Consider the following 24,534-nt stretch of genomic DNA (forward strand, 5'->3'; position numbering starts at 1 on the left):
TGCCCTCCTGGGCCTCATTTATTGAGTGGGTACAAAAATAAAATCATATAAAGATGCAGAAGCACCTCAGCAAAGAACAGTCACGATTAGGAAACAGCACAGCATGAACATGGCTTAGTACACACATTTTAAACAAGCAGGGAGCTCACTGAAACCAAATGTCTGTTCTGCCAACATTGCCCCTGACAGGGAGCATTAGGAATGCCTCGCAGTTCTAAAGAGCTTTCCGTCCAGACACTTCAGGACTCATAACCTGCCAACAAGCATCGCTCCTAGGGTTGCATCTCAGCCAGCAGCTTCTCCCGCAGCTGATTCAGTGCTGTAACTGGAAGCAGAAAAAAGGAAACGTACCGTATGGAAGGGGTCACCACCTAGGCCAGGCATCCCCAAACTTCGGCCCTCCAGATGTTTTGGACTACAATCCCCATCATCCCTGACCACTGGTCCTGTTAGCTAGGGATCATGGGAGTTGTAGGCCAAAACATCTGGAGGGCCACAGTTTGGGGATGCCTGACCTAGGCCAAAGAGGTGGTGGTGGGGGTTTGCATCTGTCACTCTTTAGGGTTCTGCCACCTGCACCAATGCTGCCAGTCCTCTGTAATCCATCTGGACTGGCAGCAGTCAACACAGTGCCTTGCAGGCAGAGACAGCCCCTTTTCGCCTTTTGTTATGCAGGGTATTAACAGAACCTGAGGAACAGAAGCCTAGGAAGCACCACAGTCCACAGAGGAGGGCTGCCTGCAGCATTAGCGCCTCTTTGCAATGGCAAAACAAAACTGGCACAACAGAAGCAAAAACTGAGAAATAATATGTCAATGGCAACCTGATGGTTAAAAAAAAATACTTTTAGAAGTAGAATACATGGCATTTCTCCTACATTGCACCAAAGGTTATTTGGAAGCACTTTCAGTTGGTCTTATAGGCAGAACAGAGAACTGAAAGACAAGCCACCCATGGCTTTCGACCTCTCACAACAAGTAGATGTATATACTGAATGCCTCGCTTTGGATTGCTATTGCTTTCACATCTCTGAGTCTGCATACATCCCATTGATTAGGTAATCCACTTGGGTGTAGTCTTTCTTCCTGTAGCTCTCATAGGCCTGTATCACAAACAATACTACAATTGTTACAAAAAACAGGACTCCAAACAGAAGCACTGCTAAGAGCAAACTGACATCTACTGGACGATAGCTAGCCTCACTACCTGTGTCCTGCTGATCTTGGCCTTGTTTTATGGTTATTGATTTGGGCGGTGCCACTGAACTTTTCGTTGCAGACACTGACAAGGGATTTGTATGAGTTGTGACAAGCACTGGTTGACTCGTAGCACTTGCAGGTTGATCTGCAGCGGTGGTGGTTTCAGCGCCCTTTGAAGTCACAGAAGGCATTACCCTATCTGGAGTTGTCTTTGCTTTGTTCTTTACCATTGTTGTGAGTTCAGCTGGCTTTGTTGCTACTGTGGTTGGTCTCTTGGTTGTTTGAGAGATGTCAGTGGCTGTTGAAGATGGTGGATTTGGGGTGGCTGCATTTGAAGATGAGCTTACTGGGCTTCTTGAGCTGCTTCCAACACTGCTAGAGCTCACTGGTACCAGAGTACCAGTTGCCATACCTGTTTGGGGGGTTGTGGGAAGCACTGTATTGTTTGTGGCTGTGGCAAAAGAAGCAGGAATATTCCTGAGAGGAGTTTCTGTTGTTTTAGCAGCTCCCAAAGTTAACTTACTGGTCTGCATCCCTTTTGAACTTGATGTACTGTTAACAGTAATAGCACTTTCATTTAAATGGGAAGGTGTGGGAGGCAACAATGGTTTCTGAGGGGGAGTGCTGGAAACAGAAGTCACATTTGGGATGCCAAGAGTTGTGTTAACATGAGTTGTGGTTATGTTGTTACTAGCTGTGGTTATGGCTATTGTTCTACCTTGGGAGATGGCAGCGATCGCGGAAGTGGCAGTGGTAGTCGTGCTGACTGCAGTACCTTCTGCTACCTTCCTCTCTATAGCTGGTGGCAAAAGAGGCACTTGTGTTTCTGTCTCAACAGGTGTTGTTTTATTCAGCAGCTCCTGCTCTTCAGCAGACTTTCCTGTGTTGTTTGTTTGAAGGGCTCCTTCATGATCTCTCCTTTTACGGATCACAAATTCTGGCCAAAAACAAAACAAAACAAAATACCAGAGACACAATCAGGATTGGTCTGCAGATCAAATGGCAGTAGATCAAATGGCAGTCGATAAAAGAGTCCCAGGAGTTGTACTTTTGTGGTGCCACCTCCATTTACAGTGAATGAGAGCTATAGAATCTACCAGCTGTAATACATCTTTGATTTCCATCTACTGTATAGAATTCCATAGATTGACACATATAATACGCACCCCAAATACAACTTGCAGTAAGAGAGCAGATATTGCTTTAAATAATTGGTTGCATAGATCTTTTGACTAGTTATGACAGAAGCGAACATCTTCAGCAGCATAACTTCATTACCACCAGTTAGCTTTATATATATGCTGCTTATACTCCAATATAACCATTCTCCATCCCCATATGATTAAGAAAACATTTTTAAAGCAGCCACCATATTGCAAAGACTGAGCAAAGGCTGAAGGAGTGGTTCCACTGACTGACTCCCATACAAGCCAAGGGATCTTTAACCCCCTCCTATTCAGAGGGAACAGTAACAAAGACTTTGTTGGAGATCCACCTGATACACCTCATGTCTGCTTAAGGGAGTAGCTGAGGCACACAAGATGTACATATATATATAAAAAAAACGAGAGCCCTGTCTTTCACACAAGGGAAGAAGACTTTTTAGAAATCACGCAGCCTTAGCCTGTGCCACAAGAGAAAGTTGGCAGAGATGTACAGCTGAATGTCTCCAAGGGAGTGATTGAGCTCCTGGGGCACCAGTTGTTTATCCTTCTGTCACTCAAGCACAAAACACATATTAGAAGTCCTTTCTGGATCAAAATTCAAACTCAGCTAAATATCAGAAAGAAAATAAAGAAATGTATTTCTTGTCACAACTATTCGCTCTTGGCTGCAAGAACGTGTTCAACTTAACATGGCAGCTAAGTTCCTGAGAAGTATTTAAAGGCCAGAAACAAGCATGAAAAGCTGTCCTTTCAAAAACGCATGCACAGCAGAACTTTCTCACACCCTTTACAAGACTGATTCCCCAGTTCCTAACATGCTTCGTTTTGTTATGGTGTCACTTGCAATTAGAGCAGAAGACTACTCTGCTGCAAAATCCAGTGTTAGCTACGGATGCTAAAACCACTCCAATTACACACAGAGCCTCCAGTTTCTGGCTTGAAAACCAACAGGAAACGAATGCCAATATTACCTACTTTCCTCAGGGAAACAAGGGTGCAAGAATAAACAGAAAGAGCACCCAGAAAAGTAATGGTAGAGGCACTTTTAAAAGGGGGACAATCTAAATCAAGTTGTTTCAAAACCACACCATTTCATTTCCGAGCCTTGTGTCAGGCATGATTGTCAGACAGGGTTCTGGAGGGACCTTGGACAAAGTACTGACAGTGCCAGCCCCCACTTCCCTCCCCTCTCACAGGAGGATTGCTTCATGATCCTCAATTCCTGCTGGCCTCCCAAGCATCAGAAGGCAGGTGGACCCTTCAGACACCCACAGGCCTTTGCTGGTGCAGACCATGATGTCATGATCCCGCCCTCTGTCACTCCCCAGGAAATAATCAGATTCATAGTTAACTGAGCTAACTTTCTCTAGGATTCATAAGTTGGTTAGACCCTGGAAGGGATTCACCCAACCAGCCCTGCCCGTGGAAGCCCTGACCAAGGACCTCTCCCCTCTCCTCTGCACACTGAAATTGGATTGGGAGACTCCCCCCCAAAAGAAAAACAATGTGCAGGTGGAGGAGAGGGAGAAATCATTACACCTGGCAGACTGAAATGCTTCCACAGATGGGAAGACTGAAAGAGCACGGCATTGAATTCCACCCATTGTTTCTTTAAGAGAGGTATATTCCTCTCTGCAAGTCCAGTCCTCCAAACACTGATTGGGAGTTTAGTAACTCAATTAAACCTACAGCCATTAGGTTTCAAAACCCTGAATGGTTTGGAACTGAGGTAACTTAGGAGTCATCGCTCTCACACAAGCTTGATCAAGAACTTCACTCAGCTTCCAATATCCTCCTTGTTGTTCCTGCTCTGACAGAAGTTCAATTCCTAGGGACTGGGATGGGGGGGGGAGCCTTTTCTATATTAGAATCCAGATTATGGAATACTTCCCTCTCAGAGTATTTTCTTCATTGCCCACTGTTATGCTGAAAACTGTATTCTTTTGGAAGGGTTCCCCCCCCCTAGTTACCGTAATTCTCTGCTTGGCTTTTTTGTGTGCTGATTCTGCAGTTTTTAATTGTTGCCAGTTTTTTTTTTAAATTATACTTTATATTGTTATATTATACTGCTTTATCTTAAGACACCTTGAATATTCTGCCTAGAAAGGTGGGATATATATATATTTAATATAAATAATCAATCTTGCAAAATAGCCTATAATCACATCCTATAGAATCTTTACCTCTCAAATGAAACTTGTGGAAATCTGATAGAGCCCCTTTTAAACACTGTAAACATTTGGATGGTGAGGTAAGAGAATGTTGGCTTGTGAATCAACCCTTTAGTAATAGCAATAGCTGCTGCAGCAGCAGGTTTTTAAACCACGAACCATCCCATTGAATCCAAATTACCTCCCATTAGTTCTTTAACATCCTGTGTGCTGGCGTTCTGACATGCACTCAGCTGAGGACAGCGCAAGAGGACACAGCGGCTCTGATACAGCACTGACCAGCAGTAGAGATTACCTAGAATATCACACAAGAAAGGAAGATCATCACTCTCACTGGTATAAAATGAATCACATTTTATCCTATTAGCAGAGTTTTAGTATAGTAACATTTTTACTTATTTTATTTCATAAAATGTACATACCGCTTGACTGAAGAACAAAACCTCAAAGCAGTTTACAAAAAAGGACAAAACGATAAAATCATTACCAAAATTTTACAACTGTGATTTAAAACAGACAGAGAATTAAAACTGCAATAAAATAGACTGAAACAAATTAAAATTCCTACAAAGCTCTAAACATCTGGCTTTGTGAAAATGAACAGCACGAATATTAGACTGCAACAATTTGTCAACAAAATTATATTGCTTCACTGAAAAAATGAGTAAACAATGGCAATAATGTCACAGAAAAGAGCTAGTGGGCAAGTAACAAGTGAGGATTCAAAGGGGTCCAGTGACAATAAGAGTTTTGCTGTAAACAGTGTTAGTGGGACAGAAAGCTTACAACATGGGTAGGCAAACTAAGGTCCGGGGGCCGGATGCTGCCCAATCGCCTTCTCAATCCGGCCTGCGAACAGTCGGGGAATCAGTGTGTTTTTACATTTATGTCCTTTTATTTAAAATGCACCTCTGGGTTATTTGTGGTGCCTGCCTGGTGTTTTTACATTTATGTCCTTTTATTTAAAATGCACCTCTGGGTTATTTGTGGTGCCTGCCTGGTGTTTTTACATGAGTAGAATATGTGCTTTTATTTAAAATGCATCTCTGGGTTATTTGTGGGGCATAGAAATTCGTTCATTCCCCCCCCCCCAAAAATAGTCCAGCCCACCACATGGTCTGAGGGACAGTGGACTGGCCCCCTGCTGGAAAAAAAATTGCTGACCCCTGGGCTTACAAGCTCCAGGCAAGTCCCTTCAGATAAAAAGTAGAAGCAAGATACAACGAGAAGGCAGCTACGAAGACTTGCATTTCAGCCATGAGGGAGGGGACCAAGCTCAGCCACAGGGCACATGCTTTGAATGCAGAATGTTGTTGGGGCCGATCTTTGAACTGTCAGTTAAGAAAACCTCCAGCAAGAAATCTAGAAAAAGACCCACATTTGAGGATGTGGGAGAACCTCCCTGCCAGATGAAGTAGACAATGCTGGACTGGAACTTGTGTCTTATGATGACAAGATTTGACTTAAGAGATGATTGGTGCTGTGGGCGCATGATCAAGGGGGGGGGGAAGCCAGCTGAGAGCAAACCCAACCACTTCCTAACTTATAGCAGCATCCATAAAAGCTAGGTAATGTGAAAAGTTGCTTTGGGAAACAGAAGTCCTCTTCCCTTAAGGCTTTTAAATAGGGAAACTGATGAGGATCTGTCAGGGATGATTTAAGCCTAGAATGAGGTGGGCAAAGCTGTGACCCTCCAGATGTTGTCAGGCTCCAACTCACCACAGCCCCAGACAGCTTGGACAATTGTGAGGGGTGTAGTCCAGCAACATCTGGGGAGAATAATTTAGTCACCCCGAGTCTAGAAGCTCCAAGGGGTTTGATTAAGTGACCTATGAAGCTCGTGTCAAACTGGATTGCAAATCCATTCCAAGAATCTCTGGGGCATTCAGGTAACAGGGCAACAAGGACACAGAAGAATGTGGAACTTCATCAAATACAGAGACATCTGGCTGAAGGATAAGTTAAGTAATCTAACACAATTTCCTTGCTAGCATTACACACAAAGGCTCTTCTATGCTTGCTGCATTGTAAAATTGTAAAAAAAAATAATAATAGAGAAAAAGCAGTCCCTGGAAAACTAATGCCGTTTTCAATTTGACTTAGGTTGTGAAGTCATTTAGCTACTGCATATGTAGCAGCCATAATTACAAATGCTGTGAAAGACCTAAGCAGACTCCTACTGCCCCAAAGGAAAAGATTTATGGTCAGGTGAGGTAATCTTACCTGATGCTGTTGGGCCTTTACAAGCTTGCTTGCAATGCTTTTCACTGCTGAGCAGATGTACATGTGTTACCTGGACCCCCCTCTTCTTTAAGATGGAGCTGCCGTTTTCAGACACACATAAGGAGATCAACAGAAAAGACCCAACAGCTGTCCACATCTTGAAGGCCTGCCTTGGAAGGGAAACAAAACTTCTCTGGAAAGTACCTCCAGATTTAAAAGCTGCTGTCAGGTCTTAAGTAGCACATCTGCAAAAGAAAAGAAAGAAACACCACAAACTTACACTTTCCAGTCATTTCCAAAACATTTCCAGGCCTTCACCCAGCTGCCTGCAAAAGCCCTCTCGTTCTATGGGTCCAGCTACCACACATTGGTGTGCTATACAAATTGAGAAGACAGAAGGCCACAAGTGACTTCAACAATGCTAGCTTTCTCGAGTTTGGAACACTCCTCTTTACTTTCCTAGCACACTTAACAGAATGGCATATGACTTGGGCTGATGGGAGCAGTCATTCAAAACATATGGAGGGCACCAGGTTGGCAAAGACAGAGCGACGGAATGGTCCGCAAACATGTGACAGGAGTCAGCTATTGAGACCAAGGGTATCCGGGCCAAAGCAGTTTATTAATGAACCATTGAAGTTCACAGTTGTGGGACCAATGAATAACTACTTAAGGTTAGATTGACCCCTAAAGATATTTTTTTAGAAATATTAACAACTACAAGCAGTAATATTAACATAACCACCACGTAACGCAATCTACTGCTACCTCTCTACCTCATGGAAGGCCAAGTGTCCCCACAAAAGAAAAAGCTGCCTGGGCACCCCATTGAAAGTATTTTCATTATGCTCATCTGGAAATCTACACTTGAACATAAATAAGGCCTACAAGATGTTTTGCTTCCTTGGCTAAAACACTTCAGAATGAATTTTGCTGCTGGTCAGGGAGCAGCATGGCACCACGTGAAAGGTAGCTTTATGGTCACCTTAACACCTGGGAAACATGCACCGTATTAAATACGTTATTATCAGAAAGCATTTTTTCATTCCATTTCCCATAATTCTGATAGTTTATATCTCTCTTTGGGGTTGTTCACACTGCTTCCATAAAGTTTTAAGTTGTTTTTTTTAAGGCAGATTTGGGATGTTAATACCTAAAACAAAACCTTAAAAAGCATTTCAAATGCAGATGCCCAGAAAGATGTCAATCATATAATGAAGGATTAAAATATTCTGCATAAGTGATATAATCCACTTGGAAGCTGTATTCATATCATACCTTCCATCAACCTCATCACAAGACAGAGGCAGGATTGTATTTTGTTCCCATGTGTGAGACAGGTAGCCCACTCACTGTAGGTTTGACTTCTGAAGTCTCCTCTATATATGTGATTGTTTTACGTGCTTTTAGATGGTTATGACCATTTTAAATTTCTTTGGATGTTTTAAATTGTTTTATGTAGTTATTTTATTTTTAATTATCACTTTTGTGATTGCTGTCCTGGACTTCTTTGGAAGAAAGGGCGGGATGCAAGTTTAATGAAACAATAACAACATAGGATAGGCTTGCCACCCTGCCATGGTTTTAGGAACTTTTTTATTCTTTCTTTACAGGAGAAACACTAAGATATACTAACTTTTACGATGCAAGAAGGGCCTACTTGCTCTGTGGCTGCATCGAGACTTTGAAAAAGACATCTGGCCTTCTTGCGTTGAAGTACCTCCAGTGTCTTAAACAGCAGAGAATAAATCACTGCATGAGACAAGTCCTGAATTCAACTTCCATGGGCCTTGGGGTAGCTATATTGGCCTGTTGCAGCAAAAACAAAGAGTCCTGTAGCTCCTTAAAGTCTAACAAATTTATATGGCAGAAGTTAGTCCACGATACTGTGTGTGTGTGTGTGTGTGTGTGTGTGTGTGTGTGTAGAAAGGGTGGTGGGAAAATTATGTTTCTGAACAGAAGCACAGTGTTTAGGCTTGCATATCAATCTACAAAATGTTTCCGCCTTAAAGAGTAATCGAACAAGTATTTGCAGACTTAATGACAGTAGAACTTTGCCATTACTGCCTCTCTTGCGGAGGCAGCGATATAAAAACTAGCAAGCAATCCTATGATCCTTATTCCTAAAACCCCAAAACAAATTATTATTATTTTTAAAAGCAGCATGTGATCTTCCACTGGGCTGCACTTCCCTTCCCCCTTAGGGCCAAGAAAATTCCATCTTGCAATTTGACAACATTTCCATTTATGGTTGCACGATAAAGTTAATGTGCACTAATATGTTCGGGAACAAAACATAGCTTTTAGAAGGCTGTATTAAATTTTGTGCTCCATTATGTCATTAATTTTATGCTCCCTTTTCAAGGTATTTATAGAGTTGACAACCTTTGTTCTTGTTCTTTTTCTGAATGTTTAAGTAGGTCAACATTTCTAAAATAAAAATCACCAAAGTGAGTGAAATCCAGAGCTGTGATATTAAGTAGAACTCACAATCAGTGCTTTCCCACCCCCTAGAGAAAAAGGTGCCAGAATATACCGTATATTCTGGCGTATAAAACGACCCCCAACTTTTCCAGTTAAAATATAGAGTTTGGGATATACTCACTGTATAAGAAATACGACCCAGCGTATAAGACGACCCCTGACTTTTGAGAAGATTTCCCTGGGTTAAAAAGTAGTCTTATACGCAGGAATATACTGTACCTCCCTCGGAAGACCCACCCTAGAACCCAAAGAGGGGAAGGGAGCCTTCCGTGGCTCAGCTGAGCAGCTTAACAAGCACCCACTATAGAAACTAATGATGCATTTTCACATGCCTAACCGACCTACTCCTATAATTGTGTCATCAACATTCCGCTGGTTCAGTGAGTAGCTTCTATAAAGGTAAGGCACCCATGATCCATTTTCAAATACAGAAATGATCTACTCCTACAGGATGTGCAAAAACAATCAGGACTTCACATTGAGCAACAAGCAGAATCAATATTTGCATTGGGAGATGGGATGTCAAGCAGCGCTGAAAGAAAAATCAGAGGAGTGCATAGGAATTTGGCTCAACACTGCAGAATCTATTAGCGACACAAAACATTTCAAACGTCTGTGTGGAGTGCAGTGTATTTACATGTTCATAGCCAAAGTTATACTGGATGTGGGAGAGCATTTCGAAAGATCTAATTCTTGCACACCATAAATAGCCCTGAACAGCTTTACAGCATGCCTTTAACTAAGCAGTAATATTTCGGTCATATAACTCAGGCCCAACAATACTACAGAACATCTGCCCTTGCTGCCGGTGGATTATTTCCAAAAATGCATCATCTGCCTTTTTGGCTCAAATTGTGCATGTCCTGTGGAAGGGCTTGGCTGGTGCTTACATAATGTTCAATAACAAAATCTATAAGGAAATGCTATAAGACAGAGAGGATAATGAACGCAACTAACCTGCACGTTGTTGTTAACTAAGTAATAGCAGGGGGAAGTGGTTTTATCCTGCCCCTGCCATGGCCCTGACAAAAATTGCTCCTCCAGCTGCTATTTGCAATAGGAGGGAAGCCTTCTTTGGCATCCTATGCACAGCATAAGGTGAGCCCTGCTGATTCAGGCCAAAGGCCCATTGAGCCCAGCACCCCAATCTCATACTGGCCAACCAGATGCCCTTGGGAAGCTCACAAGCAAGACATGAGCACAACAGCACTCTTCCCATTTGTGACCCCCATCAATGTGTATTCAGAGGCAGACTGATTCACAACATTGGAGGTAGTACACAGCTGCCATGATTAGTAACCAATGGCCGTCCCCTCCATGACTTTGTCTAATCCTCTTACAAAGCTCTACGAGTCAGTAGCCATCACTACATCATGGAGCAGCAAACTGGTGCCTCAGGTTTTCTGCACATCTTTTCCTAAGAAACGCTTGCTGGCTTTGTTGATCAAGGCACAGGAAACCATGTACTCTGTTAGCACCAAGCCCTTACTTTAGTGCACAATGGTCTGGAGTGTGTAGGCTGATCTGCCTTGGGTTTGGAGCACAAGAATTTTGCTAGATGGTCTTCTGGCCACTTCCCACTCAGGTTATAAGCCATTGCCAGCTAACGTGATGTCCTGCTTCCCAGGAGGTGGCAAACTAAGAAAGGTTTATGGGAGAAGATCCTTGGGGGTCCTTGGGGAGCAGGCTACTGTTGGGGTGGTCTGGTCCCTGGCAAAGGTCTGTTCTCTGGGGTGGGCTGTGTCCCGGGGTGGTGGGGTGGAAGGAGAGTGGCTGTTATTTTGCCCGTGGGCGGGATTTTGGGTGTATGTTTGAATTTGTTTGGTGGGGTGGATGGGGAGTGGGCGGGATTTAGGGTGTGTGTTGGATTTTGTTTGGTGGGGTGGATGGGGAGTGGGCAGGATTTAGGGTGTAAGTTGGATTTTGTTTGGTGGGGTGGATAGGGAGTGGGCGGGATTTTGGCAGTATGTTGGATGTTGTTTGTTGGATGTCCACTGGAGGGGGCAATTTTTTTGTATACAAATCCAGGTTTCTACCTGTCCTAGGTTTGTGTATGGACAATGTAAGTGGATAGAGACACTCTCACATGCGCTCCCGATGTTGTGGGCAAATTTGAGGATGATCGGGTAAGCGGTTGTGGAGAAAGGTTCATTGGAACAAACATGCACCCTCTACATTTATATATATATATAGATTGTTTTTGAGTCAAACGAACTAAAACAGCTACCCTCTTGCAGATTTTCTCTGCTATTGAAGAGACTGGCATGTGTCAGGAAACAATTCACATGGAAGCTGTGTGACATCTGGCCCTCTCAGCTGCTTTTTCAAGTTTTTCTCAACTGAGATGGTTGAACTGGTTTCTCTGGCTTCCTAGTTCATTCACCTTAGAACTTCTCTAAAGTGATCTCTCTTAGCAATGAAAGAGGAACTTCCTAGACACCACTACAGTTTTTTCTAGGGACTGTTTGCCTAGATGGAAACAAGTAAAAAATAAGTAGATAGTACATAGGAGAACAGCATCCCACAAATTTGCATCATGGTTGTTATTTTGGCCTTATTTTCCCCAATACCATGCCACACCAGCCTTTTTATCCTATATGAGCACTCTTCACTCAATAATTCAAATCCTGTTCCTCCCAAAACCACTGCATTCCTGCATTTCCCGGCTGCTGTTCCATTTTGTAGCTTTATTTTTTTTCAGCTTCCCTTGCAAATGTAGCACAAGCCTTGAGGTAATGAACTGATTAAGGAAGGCAATTGTCTTGTCAGATGCAAGGAGACTGGTGGTGTAAAGCCACTTCCTTGCAATACCTGCCTCCACTGCCATTACAAAAGAACAGGTCTTGCCTTGGTATAACATCTTTTTAGAAAAGCTTTTTGTTGTCATTTTTATCATTATCCATTTCATTAACACACACATTCTTGCCCTTGTTTTTTTTTCCTGGGAAAAGGAAAAAATACACCAGCAGACAACCCATGAATCATTACAACTACCCTACCATTCAGGAGAGCCAAATCAGCTTTGGATTGAAGACTGAGCTATCTGCTTGTTTTTTACTTCCTTTCCCACCAATCAACTTGATTGCAGGATAGCGAGGAACTACAGTGCTGTGGTCTAAACCACAGAGCCTAGGGCTTGCCAATCAGAAGGTTGGCGGTTCAAATCCCCGCGACGGGGCGAGTTCCCGTTGCTCAGTCCCTGCTCCCGCCAACCTAGCAGTTTGAAAGCACATCAAGTGCAAGTAGATAAATAGGAACCGCTCCGGTGGGAAGGTAAACAGCGTTTCTGTGCACTGCTCTGGTTCTCCAGAAGAAGCTTAGTCATGCTGGCCACATGACCCGGAAGCTGTCTGCGGACAAACGCCGGCTCCCTCGGCCCATAGAGCGAGATGAGTGTGCAACCCCAGAGTCGTCCACGACTGGACCTAACGGTCAGGGGTACCTTTACCTTTACAGTACAATTCACATTCAATTTTACGTTTGTGTTATTTTATGCAACATGTTTTGGTCTATTGCCAACAGAATTTTAGATACAGCGTGTTTTTCAAAAATAGGTTTCACATACCTAGCTCCTCTAAATTGCTACTTCATCCATGAATATTCTCTCGCAAGGACTGGTAGACACTCCATGGGTCTTTCTGGACTATTTAATGCTTTTTTTCTACCTGTTGTAGCAACTGTGCTGTGCTAGATGTTGTATGACATTTAATAGCATTTTTCAGAGACATACCATGAACCACCTGAATGAAACTCACAGACCACCAGGTCCACAGACAAGAGTTTGGGAACCCCTGGCCTAGAATATTCCTCAGAAGAGCCCTCTGCAATGCACTCCATGTTTTGGACAGATATTAGATGAAAAAGTAATCTGAGAAACACTCATAATGCTGCCAATTATGTCTGGGAAGGAGAACTAAAGAAAGTCACATTGATAATGCAACCCAGATGCACATCTGACAGCCTCCATAAGAACAATGCACTCAACCTTCACAAAACAATACAATATCATTACCGGAATAAAACCTTGGTTATACTGTATATATGAGGCCTATGTTAATAGAGAGGGTGCATGTAAGGTTTTGCAAATGTCAAGCTTAACTTTGTTCAAAGCAATGTTCTCTCTTGCTCCTTCCTACCCCCCTCCCTCCCAACACACACACACACACACACAGAGAGAGAGAGAGAGAGAGAGAGTGCTTTGTTCCCCCCAAACACTCTAAAAGCTGCTATGGTAGACTGCACTGCTCTTTGAAGGCTTCCGTATGAAAAATTACTAAGCTGAAGTTCCATTTATGAAATGTCACTTCATTTGGAATATCTGAAACAATTCAGTTTAATATAAAGAAAAATGAACTGCCAAACCCCACGTATATAAGTCAGGATTGGAAAATAAATCTGTCAATGTAAACGCCTCCAGGGAATAGAAACCTGCCTGGAAACTGGGCTGTTGCCTTCCAGGGCCTAATCAGGAGTGAAAGGCACAAGTGAAATTGTAAATGCACAACCTCCATGCGAAGACGAGAAGCTCTTTGCTTTTCACACACTGTTGCAGATTAGGAGAACTTTTTAAAGCTCCAACTCAAAGCTCGGTTCCCCAGTGGCCTCTGGGTGAAGACTGCATTCAAACAAGGAAGAAGACGAAGAAGAAACGCAGAGGGAAAATTACTACAAATCAGGGTGGATTTAAATCACAGTTTAAATTACTAGTGCAATGCTAGATATAACAAATGCTTTTGAAAAGCGTATGAATGCAGGTGGTTATTAAACACAAGGAACAGGACTGATGAATGTTCACTCTTCTTTCAGGAAATACTTTTGTCCCCTCAAAATTACTACTTTCAACATAAGAATAAGACCTTGTGAACATTTGGCCCAGTTCTACTTCAAAGCGAGTATGAATAGGTTTAGACTGCAGAAGAACTATGCTACAAAACAGAGGGTCTAGCACAGGGATTGGCAAGGTTTACGTCGCCTGGGCCAGTTCACTCCAGCGGAGATCCCTCTGTGGGCTGAACTGTGCGTGTGCATGAGCGCCCACGCCCACGATTTCCAGCATCTGCACAGACGCAATTTCTCGTGTCTGCGCATGCGCGATTTCCGGCACCGTGGAAACGAGATCCTGCACCATGCTGGTTTAGCGCAGTGCACGGGGACTCACCGAGTGGGCGGCTCAGTTTGGGGGCGACTCGTGGGCCGGTTAAACGACCCCTGTGGGCTGCTTGTAGCCCATGGGCCTTAGGTTGCCTACTCCTGGTCTAGCACTATGTTACAGAATTTGCTACACCAAGATGTGTTTGGAACTGTTTGCAATTCTTATAGAGTTTATCCACAACATTCATTGAATGCAGAAATATTTGTGAATGCTGACGAGACGTGCATGCTCTGTTGTTGCACAATGCAGCTACACTAAAAAAGAAAACCATCATCCATGAATCAACCTAACCACCTTATTATGTATTCTACTGTGACATAGGCTGCAAGGTGTATGCTGATATAGCTGGACTCTGGTGACTGAAAAGTCATTAAGATGATGCATAAGCCCCAGTCAGTACTCCAGCTGATACCAATCACATCCTTTCTACACTCAGATTCCTTAGGAAATGCAGAGCCTTTGGTTAAATTATTGGGGGACCATAAAAAATGGTGGGTGTGGGGGGGGGACATTTGGGCCACGGGTTAGTTACTCTGCTTTAATATCTGCAGGCAAGAAGGGAAAGCAGCCTCCATCTGGATCCCAGCTGACATCAGTCACCCCCCTTTCTTCACTCTGCTCTTTCCCCTAGGATGGCGTCACACTACAAACCCTGCCCTCCACTATCCTTCTTCGCTGAACAGCATTGCACAATACTGCACCCCCACATTCGGGGACTGGGGTCATTATTTGTGCAGTTGCCACTCAATGCTAGTGACACTGCAATATCCTGGATATGAACTCGATGCTGATACAATGCTACAACTAGCATTAGGCAAACACCAGGGTGGTTGTGCTATATGCACAGAGCTGTTGGCATACAACTACCCCTATCAGCCCACTTCTCAGTTAAAATCTAAACCGTTACAAAAACCTGGCTTAGGGAGGAATTGGGTGTTGCACTAGCTGATGGAACATCCCCCCATCTCCTGCCCCCCCTGCAATGTTTTGGAAGTTCTTCCAAGCCTCCCCCACAAGTCAATTTGAGGGTGAGGGGGGTAAAACCATGTTGGAAGACTCATTAGCTGAATTCCACCTTTGATGTCTAGAACATCCCTTTAAAAATTAAACCTCAAACTGGTTCACCATAGTAAAGCTTTTCATATTCGTCTTGCAAGTGCCAGTTCTCTCATTAATGAAACTCCCAGCTGCCGCGTACTAAACAGAAAAGTGCACTCCATGCTCAGACTCCTGCAGTACATCAGTCTGATCAACGAGCAACTGTGCGCATCTTAAGGTATGTGCTTTCTCTGTTAAACCTGACAGCCTTGGGTAAATCAAAATTGCTGTCTGCAACCATTATCTCACCTTGCTTCTTACTCAATGAACATATTTCCATTAGCCACAAGTACTGTAACAACATTAAGTGGTTATTTTGTATCCTGTCAGGGACAGCAACATATACAAGAGATGCACACCTTGCACTTCTAAAAATATGGAATCTTGATACAATTACAGGAGTGGAGGGGGGGGGGAAATGCTGAGCATGGCTACAGATACATTGCATTCTTACGCCTGTGCAATGGAACGTTAAAGAGAAGTATACAGTATTTGAATTATTAGAACTAATATGCACACAAACTCTGAAGCCAGGGAATGCATATTCAGTTGTAAAGGAATGCCACCAGATGAGAACTTTGGTGTGCACTTTGAACGTGGGCTCCTGCATCTTTGTGATGCAACCTGTTTACATAGATCAAGAATCATTTGTTGACTGTGGACTTTCCTCCCACCCACCCTATAATCACAAAAGAAAACTGCTGATGTAGTGTTCCAACTCATCCCATCTTCCTTCCATGTCACCACTAACATTACTGCAGCCAGTTCAGACTGCTGCATGCTGAAGTTTGACTGCTTCATGAAATCACTTCATGGGTCCCCAACATTCACTTCCTCGTGGCAATGGTGCAAACTACACACACCAACAAGCAGTCAATATCCCTGGCAGACACGAGTGGGGAAACTGGCAACTATCAAGAGTACAAGGGCAATTTTTTTGCAAGTTACCAGCAGCAGAGAAAGATTACCTTCCCTACTACGTAGCACCTGTAAGGCTCTAGGTGTCTTGAACTGGGGATTCTGGCAGCTGGGCCCAAGGACACTGGAGGTAGAACATAGCCATCCTGGCTAGTTGCTATTGATAAGTCTTATTCTCCATGAATCTGTCCAGCCTCCTTTTGAAGTTGGGGGTCATCACTATAGCCTGCAGGGGTGAATTCCATAGCTTAACTATGTGCTTTGTAAAGCAGTACTCCTTTTGTTTAACCTGAATTATCCAACAGAGCTGAATGCTGGAAAGTCTAGGGTTCTAGTATTTATGAGGGAGAGAAAAGGTTCTTTCTCCACACCATGCATAATCGCAAATACCTCTATCATGTCTCCCTCCCCATACTAAACTAAAAAGCCTCACATGTAACCCCTTCTAGTTGCTCTAGCCCCTTGTTCATTATACCAGCACACTCAGAGATGGCACTGGCGTGGCACCTTGTTGAATCTGCATTCTGTAGCAAACCCACAAATAAAATGATGTCCATAATGTAGGTACTCTACTCCACTCCACGCTGTTCTGAGCTAATGAGCTAATACTCGTGCTCAAGCAGAGTATATTTTTTGCCTCTCTAAACAAGCCAGAATTCCCTCATACAAGATCTCTAAGAGTCTAAGGGATCACATAGTGGAGTTTTCCTGTTGAAGGTCTCTCTTCCTGTGTATGCTTTTCCATATATTTTTATCTGATCTCTCAGAACCACCTGATACAGGCAGATACCAAACCCCTTTTCCCCACAAAAACTTACCCCATCAGCACTTGCAAAAGGCATTCCCTATAGCAGAGGGAGCTATTTGGTCCTGCAACAGTAGGAGTGGGGGTAGGAGAAGAGAGAGAATATAAATCAGCCCTTTCTGTAGTCTTTCAAGACAGAATAAAAAAGGTGGGGAATAATTTGACAGGTCAGCTGACACAACTTTAAAAAAAAAAAGATTACAAATTGTGTTGTAATAGGTGCCTGATAATCAGAAACTGCCTTAAAAAGGCATGCACGTTCTCCAGATCATTTTTATCATTAAAGGAGAATACTGCTGGCACAAATACAATCACAGGGAGAATGCTGCTAGCATGTCTAGACATAGGAGCACTTTAGCACTCCAAGCTGCTGAGTGCTGCAAAGCTTACGTGACTCACAGGTCTGTGTAGTTGAAACAAAATACACTTGGGGAAAGTCAATAGTATTGCATGTTGATGTATTTGTATTTGTAGCTTTAAAATGTAACAGCCATCTATTTGTTTTGAATTTAAAATGCTAAAAGCAGAATAATTAAATTACAAATTAATTCAATAATAACTATTTTTGCTTTATTTAGCAGGAACAATCACTAAGCTCTCTTTGGGAGCTTAGAGTACAACCTAAGTGTGGATACACATCTATCCAAAAGTAAGCTTTGTTGACTCACGTGAACTTCCTGTGTGTGTGTGTGTTAGATGGAGATATATATCCAAAAATCCTTCGGTGGCAGAAAGACAGGCAAGTATGCATGGGTAAAGAGCAGCTGTAAGGGAACCTGTGGCCTCCAGATGTCATTGGGACTATAACTCTCATCATTCCTGGTCATTTCCCATACTGGCTGATGGGAGCTGGAGTCCAACAACATCTGTAAGATTGCACTTCCACACCTGTGGTTTAGAATATGATGAAAAATGGAACCCCTTAGCCTTGGACATCTTAAAGTTTTTCTGCAACCTTGCCTTGAACAACATCACAAGCTGTGCGCTTCTGAAGGTCACTTGAGTTTCAGGGGCAGCTTGTCAGGTGATGGAGGGAAATGCAGTCACAAAGGGGCTGGGTCTAAATACTTTACTGCAGGCACAAGTGCCCAGGGGCTCCCATGTACACCCGCTACGCCACTGCTTTCTAAGGTTAACACTTGGCAAGGATCAGCTGCTACACCTTGAAAACCAGCCTTCTGCTGACATCTCCAGCAGTCAGCTTCATCCAGGTAGCAGCAAGGACTGATATACTACATATTGGGGTTTCTGTACCAGCTAAGACTTTTCTCCCATGTGCCAAGAAAGTCAGGAATCCCTTTCTTACAGCTGCTGGTGATGCTCTGTATATCAGGGGAGGGGAACCTGTGGTCCTCCAGATACTGTTGAACTCCCAACTCCCATCAGCCCCTGCCAGCATAGCCAGTGCTCAGAGACCATGGGAAACTGTGGTACAACAACATTTGAAGGGCCAGATTTCCCACCCCTATTGGATATGGAAAGCCAATAGCTGCATCTTTCCCCAGGCACCAAAATAGTCTCTTCATCCATAGCACATCAGGAAGAGCAGTACCCCACTTCCTCTACTCACCAGAGCACCTTAAGAGACATTGCCTCGTTGGCTTAATACAATCAGCAGGAAGCTTGGTGTGTTTATGGCCCAAGTAATGAGGAATTATGACAAGCCTAGCTTGTGGCAACATCAGGATAATCACTGGATCTTCCAAAAAACAAACAAAAAATACCCAAGACTTTTGCTGTAGAACATGAGCTCCTAGAAGCAGCTAAATATATTGACATTATATTGTTTGCCAAAGGGGTGTGCCAGACTTTGAGGCCACCACATCTTCCTTGTCCTGAGTTCTCAGTAGCACCCCACCAAAATATCCTGCTATGATAAAACATATTTCCAACAGAAAGTATTTAGAAAGGGCTTCTGTTGCCTTGTAACAGTGTGAAAGTTGCATTCAGCACCTCCACTCCAACCACTGCCACCTGTTCTAATTCTAGGTGCCTGTGTTTTGCTGAATGCATCTATGCCTCAGTGGGTTGCTTTCTGGCCAAGCAGGTTGTGATTGAGCATTCGCGGCCTACCTTGGTGTTTCTCGTAGGATGGGAATAAACAATCATTCTCTCTTGTTCTCTTAGTTATACAACTATATACACTAGCAGCGCACTGCCATGGCCCTGTGATTAGGCAAGAGTTCGTCATCCACCTGAGGAAGCAGAAGCTGGGGACGGGGTCAAAGTGGTGGGGAAGACAGAGCTGTGTGCCACATGGATTACCACGTCCCAAAACTAGCCTCCTGCATTCTTATGCAGTGAAGGATAGCCTCCCTGTTTAATTCAAGTGCCAGCCCAGTTGGCTTCTGTATATGGAATGGGGAAGTGACACCTTGTCCATTGCCTCAGGCAGCAAAATGCCTTGACCCAGCCCTGTTGACTAGTAAACACACAAGAGAAAGATCTTTCTTCCCTACAAAACGATTGCAAGTAGAACCTCACACAATGGTTAGACTCAGCCCTAACACCTCTTAAAAGCTGTTCTTAAGATCACACAAACATTGTAGGGTTTTCTTTTAGAACTACTAACCCATCTTTTTCGTAATGGCATTATTTTTCTTAGGAAATTGTCATTTAATATGTTGTAATCTGCCTAAGTGGTGTACTCGATCAGCGTGCTATAAATGCTCTAATAAATAAATAAAATGAAACATTTTTTTCTAGCACTACCGGTACACTGTGACTTTTAGATACGAGTCTCTAAAAATCACAGTGCAAAAATACCCCCGCTTCTGCAAAGCAGGCTTGCGGCTGAACAACAGATGGGTGTAGGAGGATGGAGGCCATTCTGAATAGGAGTACAAGGGGAAGCTGTTTGACAGAAATTATCTAGGGCAGAATCATAGAATTGTAGAGTTGGAAGGGTTCACAAGGGTCATCTAATCCAACCCCTTGTAATGCAGGAATCTTTTGCCCAATGCGGGGCTCAAACCCACAACCCTGAGATTAAGAGTCTCATGCTCTAACAACTGAACTCTTGTTAGCCACCCTCATACCACTACCCAATGTTCTGTGGCTCCCACTTCATGAAAAAAGCATTGCATGAGGTGATAAGACTCAACTGTGAAATTCAATTTAAAAGATTCTAAACACAAGGAGAGTGCGTGCTTGGCTTGCAGATGTACATACACACCCCAATACACAACTTAGCACTCTTATAGAAACAAGATGCAGGGAAAGGCTGTGGCTCAGTGGCAGAGCATGTTTTCTGTGTAGGTTGTAGAAGGCCCTGGGTTCAATCTCTGGCATCTCCAGGTAGGGTCAGAAAAGACCCTTCTCTGCCTACAATCCTGGAGAGCCACCGCTGGCAAGTGCAGACAATTCTGAGCTACACAGAACAATGGTCATAGTAAAAACAATTTTCAATAAAAAAGCATATATGTCGCTTTCGGAGTCTTATTCCACCTTGAGAGAGAAGAGAAATACTTCTCCTATGTTGGTGTTTACCATTTACAGGTGTGTGTTTTTAATCAGGACTTCTGCTAAAAATGTGTGTGTTTTAAGCCTGTTCTCTAATTAGAAACACCTTTTCATCCCTATCAAACAACTCAATTGATATATCTGACTGAACAATTGAAAGGTTAAATCTTCTTCCTTTGGTAGTAAAATCCCAACAGTGGGGGCAAGAGTCCTCATGGCCACTACTGTACTACTGGGTAAGCTTTTAAGAAACTGTGTGTGTTCCAAATATAGGTGTCCCAGTATCACATCTAATTTGGCCCCCAAGCTTCATACACAAGTAGGAATTTGAACTTGGGTTTCCCCATGTCCAAGGCCCACACTTTAGCTAAGAGGCATGCATGTTCATGCGCTGGGTGGGGGGGGGGAAGTACAACTAATCACAAGCAGCAACATGATTTTTCAAAGCCTGAAGGAATTTCAGAACACTTTAAAAAACTTGAACTAGAGAGATGATTAAGCCCATTCATCTTTTGTGAAGGGAGTGCCTGTGTACACTAACAATATAGCTTTAGAGACATGCCATCTTGTGAACTGACCTTGCAAACCACAGATTTTTACATGCAGAGCAGGGTACTGTACTCTCTCTCTCTCTCTTTAAAAAAATGCTGGAGGTTTCAAAAGGTCAGTGACATTGTACCTGCCCTACAGGGATATGAATAGGCTAAAAAGAAAATAATCCAGCAAACATCCTTGTCCTGCAAGCTTTTGTAAGGCACATGAGAATGTATGCATTTGTGAACACCCCCCCTCCCCAGGCAAGACTGATATTAACCAATATCTTTCAGGAAGGCTTCTAATCACAATACTGTACAAAGATCTCTTGAGATAAGGAAACCCTTGACCACATTGTTCAAAGTTCCTCTTAAATGCAAACCAAGAAGTTGGAAGGGAGCCACCTGGACCTGTGGCTGTCTAGTCCAGCCTTCTGGCACAAGTCAGGGCAATTACCATAACAACAATATACCCCTTACAGATCAACCCATGCAACCCAGCCCCAAGTTGTCCGGAACTGCAAGTGGGAAGAGCACTGTTGCACTTAAGTCAGCTTGTGACTCAAGCCCCTGGTTGGTGGACCACAGTGAGAACACGAGTGCCTAGCTGGGCCTCTGGCCTGATCCAGCAGGGCTCTTGTGTTCTTGTGTGTCACAATCTCCTAGCAGATGCTCTGGTGGGGAAAATCTGTTTGGGATGTGTGTGTCATCTCTAGATGGCACAAGACAGACAGCCAAGCCATGTGTTAAAAGAAAGGCAAAACTAGCCCAACATACAGTCGAATGAGGGGTGGGAAACAGGGATTGTTGCTCAAAGCAGTAAATCAGCTTGGAAATTTATTTGGGTGGGGAAGGGATCCAAGCTAGAAAGCAGACATATGAGTCTTGCCAGCTGAAAGGAAAAGGATTATTTCAGTATTTTCTGTTACGTGTGAATTGCCCTTATACATAAAGACTCCAAATAAATTACAGTGGTACCTCGGTTTACAAACTTAATCCGTTCTGGAAGTCCGTTCTTAAACTGAAACCATTCTTAAACAGTGGCACGCTTTCCCAAATGAGGCCTCCCACTGCCAGTGCTCTTAAACCGTTCGGCTTCCATTGTTAGACCAAGGTAAAGTTAGTAAACTGGGACACTACTTCCGGTTTTGTGGAGTTCTTAACCCGAATAGTTTGTAAACAGGGCTGTCCTTAAACCAAGGTACCACTGTAGCTGCATGGGCAAGGGTAGTCTTCAATTTAGATTCATAATGCACTTTTGCTGAACTGGATGAACTGCTTGGAGCTTCTCTCACAAACAATATTTTCTGTGTACGCAGGCAATCCTATTTTGTCATCACTCAAATACATATTGACATTTCTGGATAGAAATGCAGCCAATCGCAGATGTAGCCAGCAGGAATTCCCACAATTACAGCAATCCTCCAATCAGAAACTACTGCCAATTGAACCTGTGTTACATTCACCCATGTGCAAATTCCAGGGATCCCCTGCCCTGATTTTGTACGATTAGATAAATTACTGTATGAACATACAATAAAACAAACCCGATATGGTTATTCAATGGAATGCAAAATCAAGGTTTATGATCATATGACCACTATACACCCTAAACACTGAGCTCAGAATTAAAAATGAAGTATCATCCAGGCAGACTTGTGGCAAATTGGCCACAAAGCATTGCACTCTAGGCACTGGTCGGTAACCCCGATATCAGTTTTGGGATACCAGTCTGCACAGCAGATTGAGTCAACTGCAGGACCCGTACAGGAGCAGCAAGGTGTTATCTTCCTATTTCTTGGGGTACTATCTCTCTCATGCTAAAGGGATGCAGGAGAGATAGTATTCCCGAAAGTGAAAGCATCACTGCTCCCAGGAAGTGATGCTCAGGAATGCAAGAGACAAAGCAGAAAAATAATAATTTTTTTGAATAAAAACATAACAAGTTAGAATTCAGTGAAGTATTACCATACAAACCAGAATTCTAAATGCAATCCTATTATATCTGAGCATATTATTCCACTTATATACAGTCAATTAATTTAAAGAGATACAGCATGCGATTTGTGCTATACCTTTAAAAATCAAGTTTAAAGAGAGAACATGCCTGAAAGAAAAAGGAAATCAAGAACCCTTCCCTGAGTGTCTTTGTAGGCGTCTTCTAAGTTTTCTTCTAAGCCAACTTTTCCAAGCCACTTAAATTAGGTGAAGCAGAGTAAAGGTCAACAACCAAGATGCCTTTTTATCAGGTCAACCTATCACTATTCTCCTATTGCTGTATCCACAGGGAATAAAAATAACAGTTGGATAACGTAACATTTCATCTGTACAAGACAGACCTGTGATTTGAAATGCTACTTTTAGAGTTGCAGTGACACTTTTGAGCCAGTGCAAAAATGCTCACTCAACAGCTACTGGGGGACGTGGGTGGGACGGGACGGGACGGACCCAGTCTGCAGGCCTGTCATCCTCTTCCACCCCAAGTCGCATTCCTCCTTCCCCCGCCCAGCACTTTTTGAAGGAACCTATTTTCATAAAAGGCGGGGAGCGGGGGTGTGGGAGGAAAGATGGTCGAGAGAAGTGAAAGCAACTGCGCTCCTGTACCCCAGAGCAGGAAAGGAAAGGCCGGCTTGCGGCTGTGCCAAACCACACTTGAACTCCAACCCTCGGCCAACCCAGGAATGGCATGGTACAAACTCCGAGAGCAACATCCACGCAGGAGGGAAACGGGGAGCCCGGGGAGCCAGCCGAGCAAAGCTGAGTCAGAGGGCAGGTGGCGGCACTTCGCAAGCAGACGAGGCGCTCCTTTAAATGAGACGGAACCCCCCCCCCGCCCCACAAAAAAGCAGCAGCCTGGCAGGGGTGAGGACTCGCCTTTCCGGGGTTGGGCCCTCGAGCCCCCTCAAATTTGGCAAGGCACCACGAGCCCGCAGTCATGCCGGCCGACCCCTCCCCCCGCCCCACCTGAGCTCCCACAGGTTGCAAAGCCGGAGAGTAGCTACGCGCCCCGCGGAAAGAATCCGAAGAAAGAAGAGGCCATTACCCTCCCCGGAGCAGCCACATCCCACCTCCGCCCTCCGGGCCCGCCTGGAAGGAGTGCGACCGCGAAAGCTGATGGAAAGACAGGCGGCAGCCGCGGCAGCCCCCACCGCTGCGGGCCCGCCACATGCCTCTGCAAAGCTCCGCCCCCGCCCCCCCTCAGCCCCGCCTGCGGGCGGGACGGCCGCGCCCACGGACCCTATCAGCCTTGGCACCGTCAGGCGCTAAGGCCCGCCCACCTCCCGCGGCCCCGCCCCCTCGCGTGCTCCCATCCCTGGCCCGTG

The 24,534-nt window shown here is 44.0% G+C and overlaps 1 protein-coding gene across 2 annotated transcripts; it reads right to left on the minus strand.

The window, feature by feature from the left end:
* On the minus strand, positions 1-24,476 carry C1H11orf24 (chromosome 1 C11orf24 homolog). Of its 2 annotated transcripts, XM_088665666.1 has the most exons (5): positions 24,255-24,358; positions 17,230-17,281; positions 6,760-7,004; positions 4,718-4,831; positions 1-2,136 (listed from the first exon to the last, which is right to left on the minus strand). In XM_088665666.1, exons 3-5 carry the CDS (start codon positions 6,914-6,916, stop codon positions 1,022-1,024), a joined length of 1,386 nt encoding a protein of 461 aa, XP_088521792.1. In that variant the 5' UTR covers positions 6,917-7,004; positions 17,230-17,281; positions 24,255-24,358; the 3' UTR covers positions 1-1,021. The 2 variants fall into 2 exon arrangements, with proteins under 2 accessions (XP_088521792.1, XP_088521788.1); XM_088665662.1 differs by lacking the exon at positions 17,230-17,281 and having other exon boundaries at positions 24,255-24,476.
* Between the last annotated feature and the right edge of the window lie 58 nt (positions 24,477-24,534).

The sequence above is a fragment of the Zootoca vivipara genome, chromosome 1 (genome assembly GCF_965207765.1).
Source record: "Zootoca vivipara chromosome 1, rZooViv2.hap1.1, whole genome shotgun sequence".
Taxonomy (NCBI): domain Eukaryota; kingdom Metazoa; phylum Chordata; class Lepidosauria; order Squamata; family Lacertidae; genus Zootoca; species Zootoca vivipara.

Excerpts from the sequence above, each read along its gene's own strand:
- C1H11orf24 (XM_088665662.1), bottom strand. The coding sequence starts at position 6,916 with ATGTGGACAGCTGTTGGGTCTTTTCTGTTGATCTCCTTATGTGTGTCT. Across the intron at positions 4,832-6,759 it reads TAAAGGCCCAACAGCATCAG|GTAATCTCTACTGCTGGTCA; the intron begins GTAAGATTACCT and ends GTGATATTCTAG. Across the intron at positions 2,137-4,717 it reads TGTTAAAGAACTAATGGGAG|AATTTGTGATCCGTAAAAGG; the intron begins GTAATTTGGATT and ends GTTTTTGGCCAG.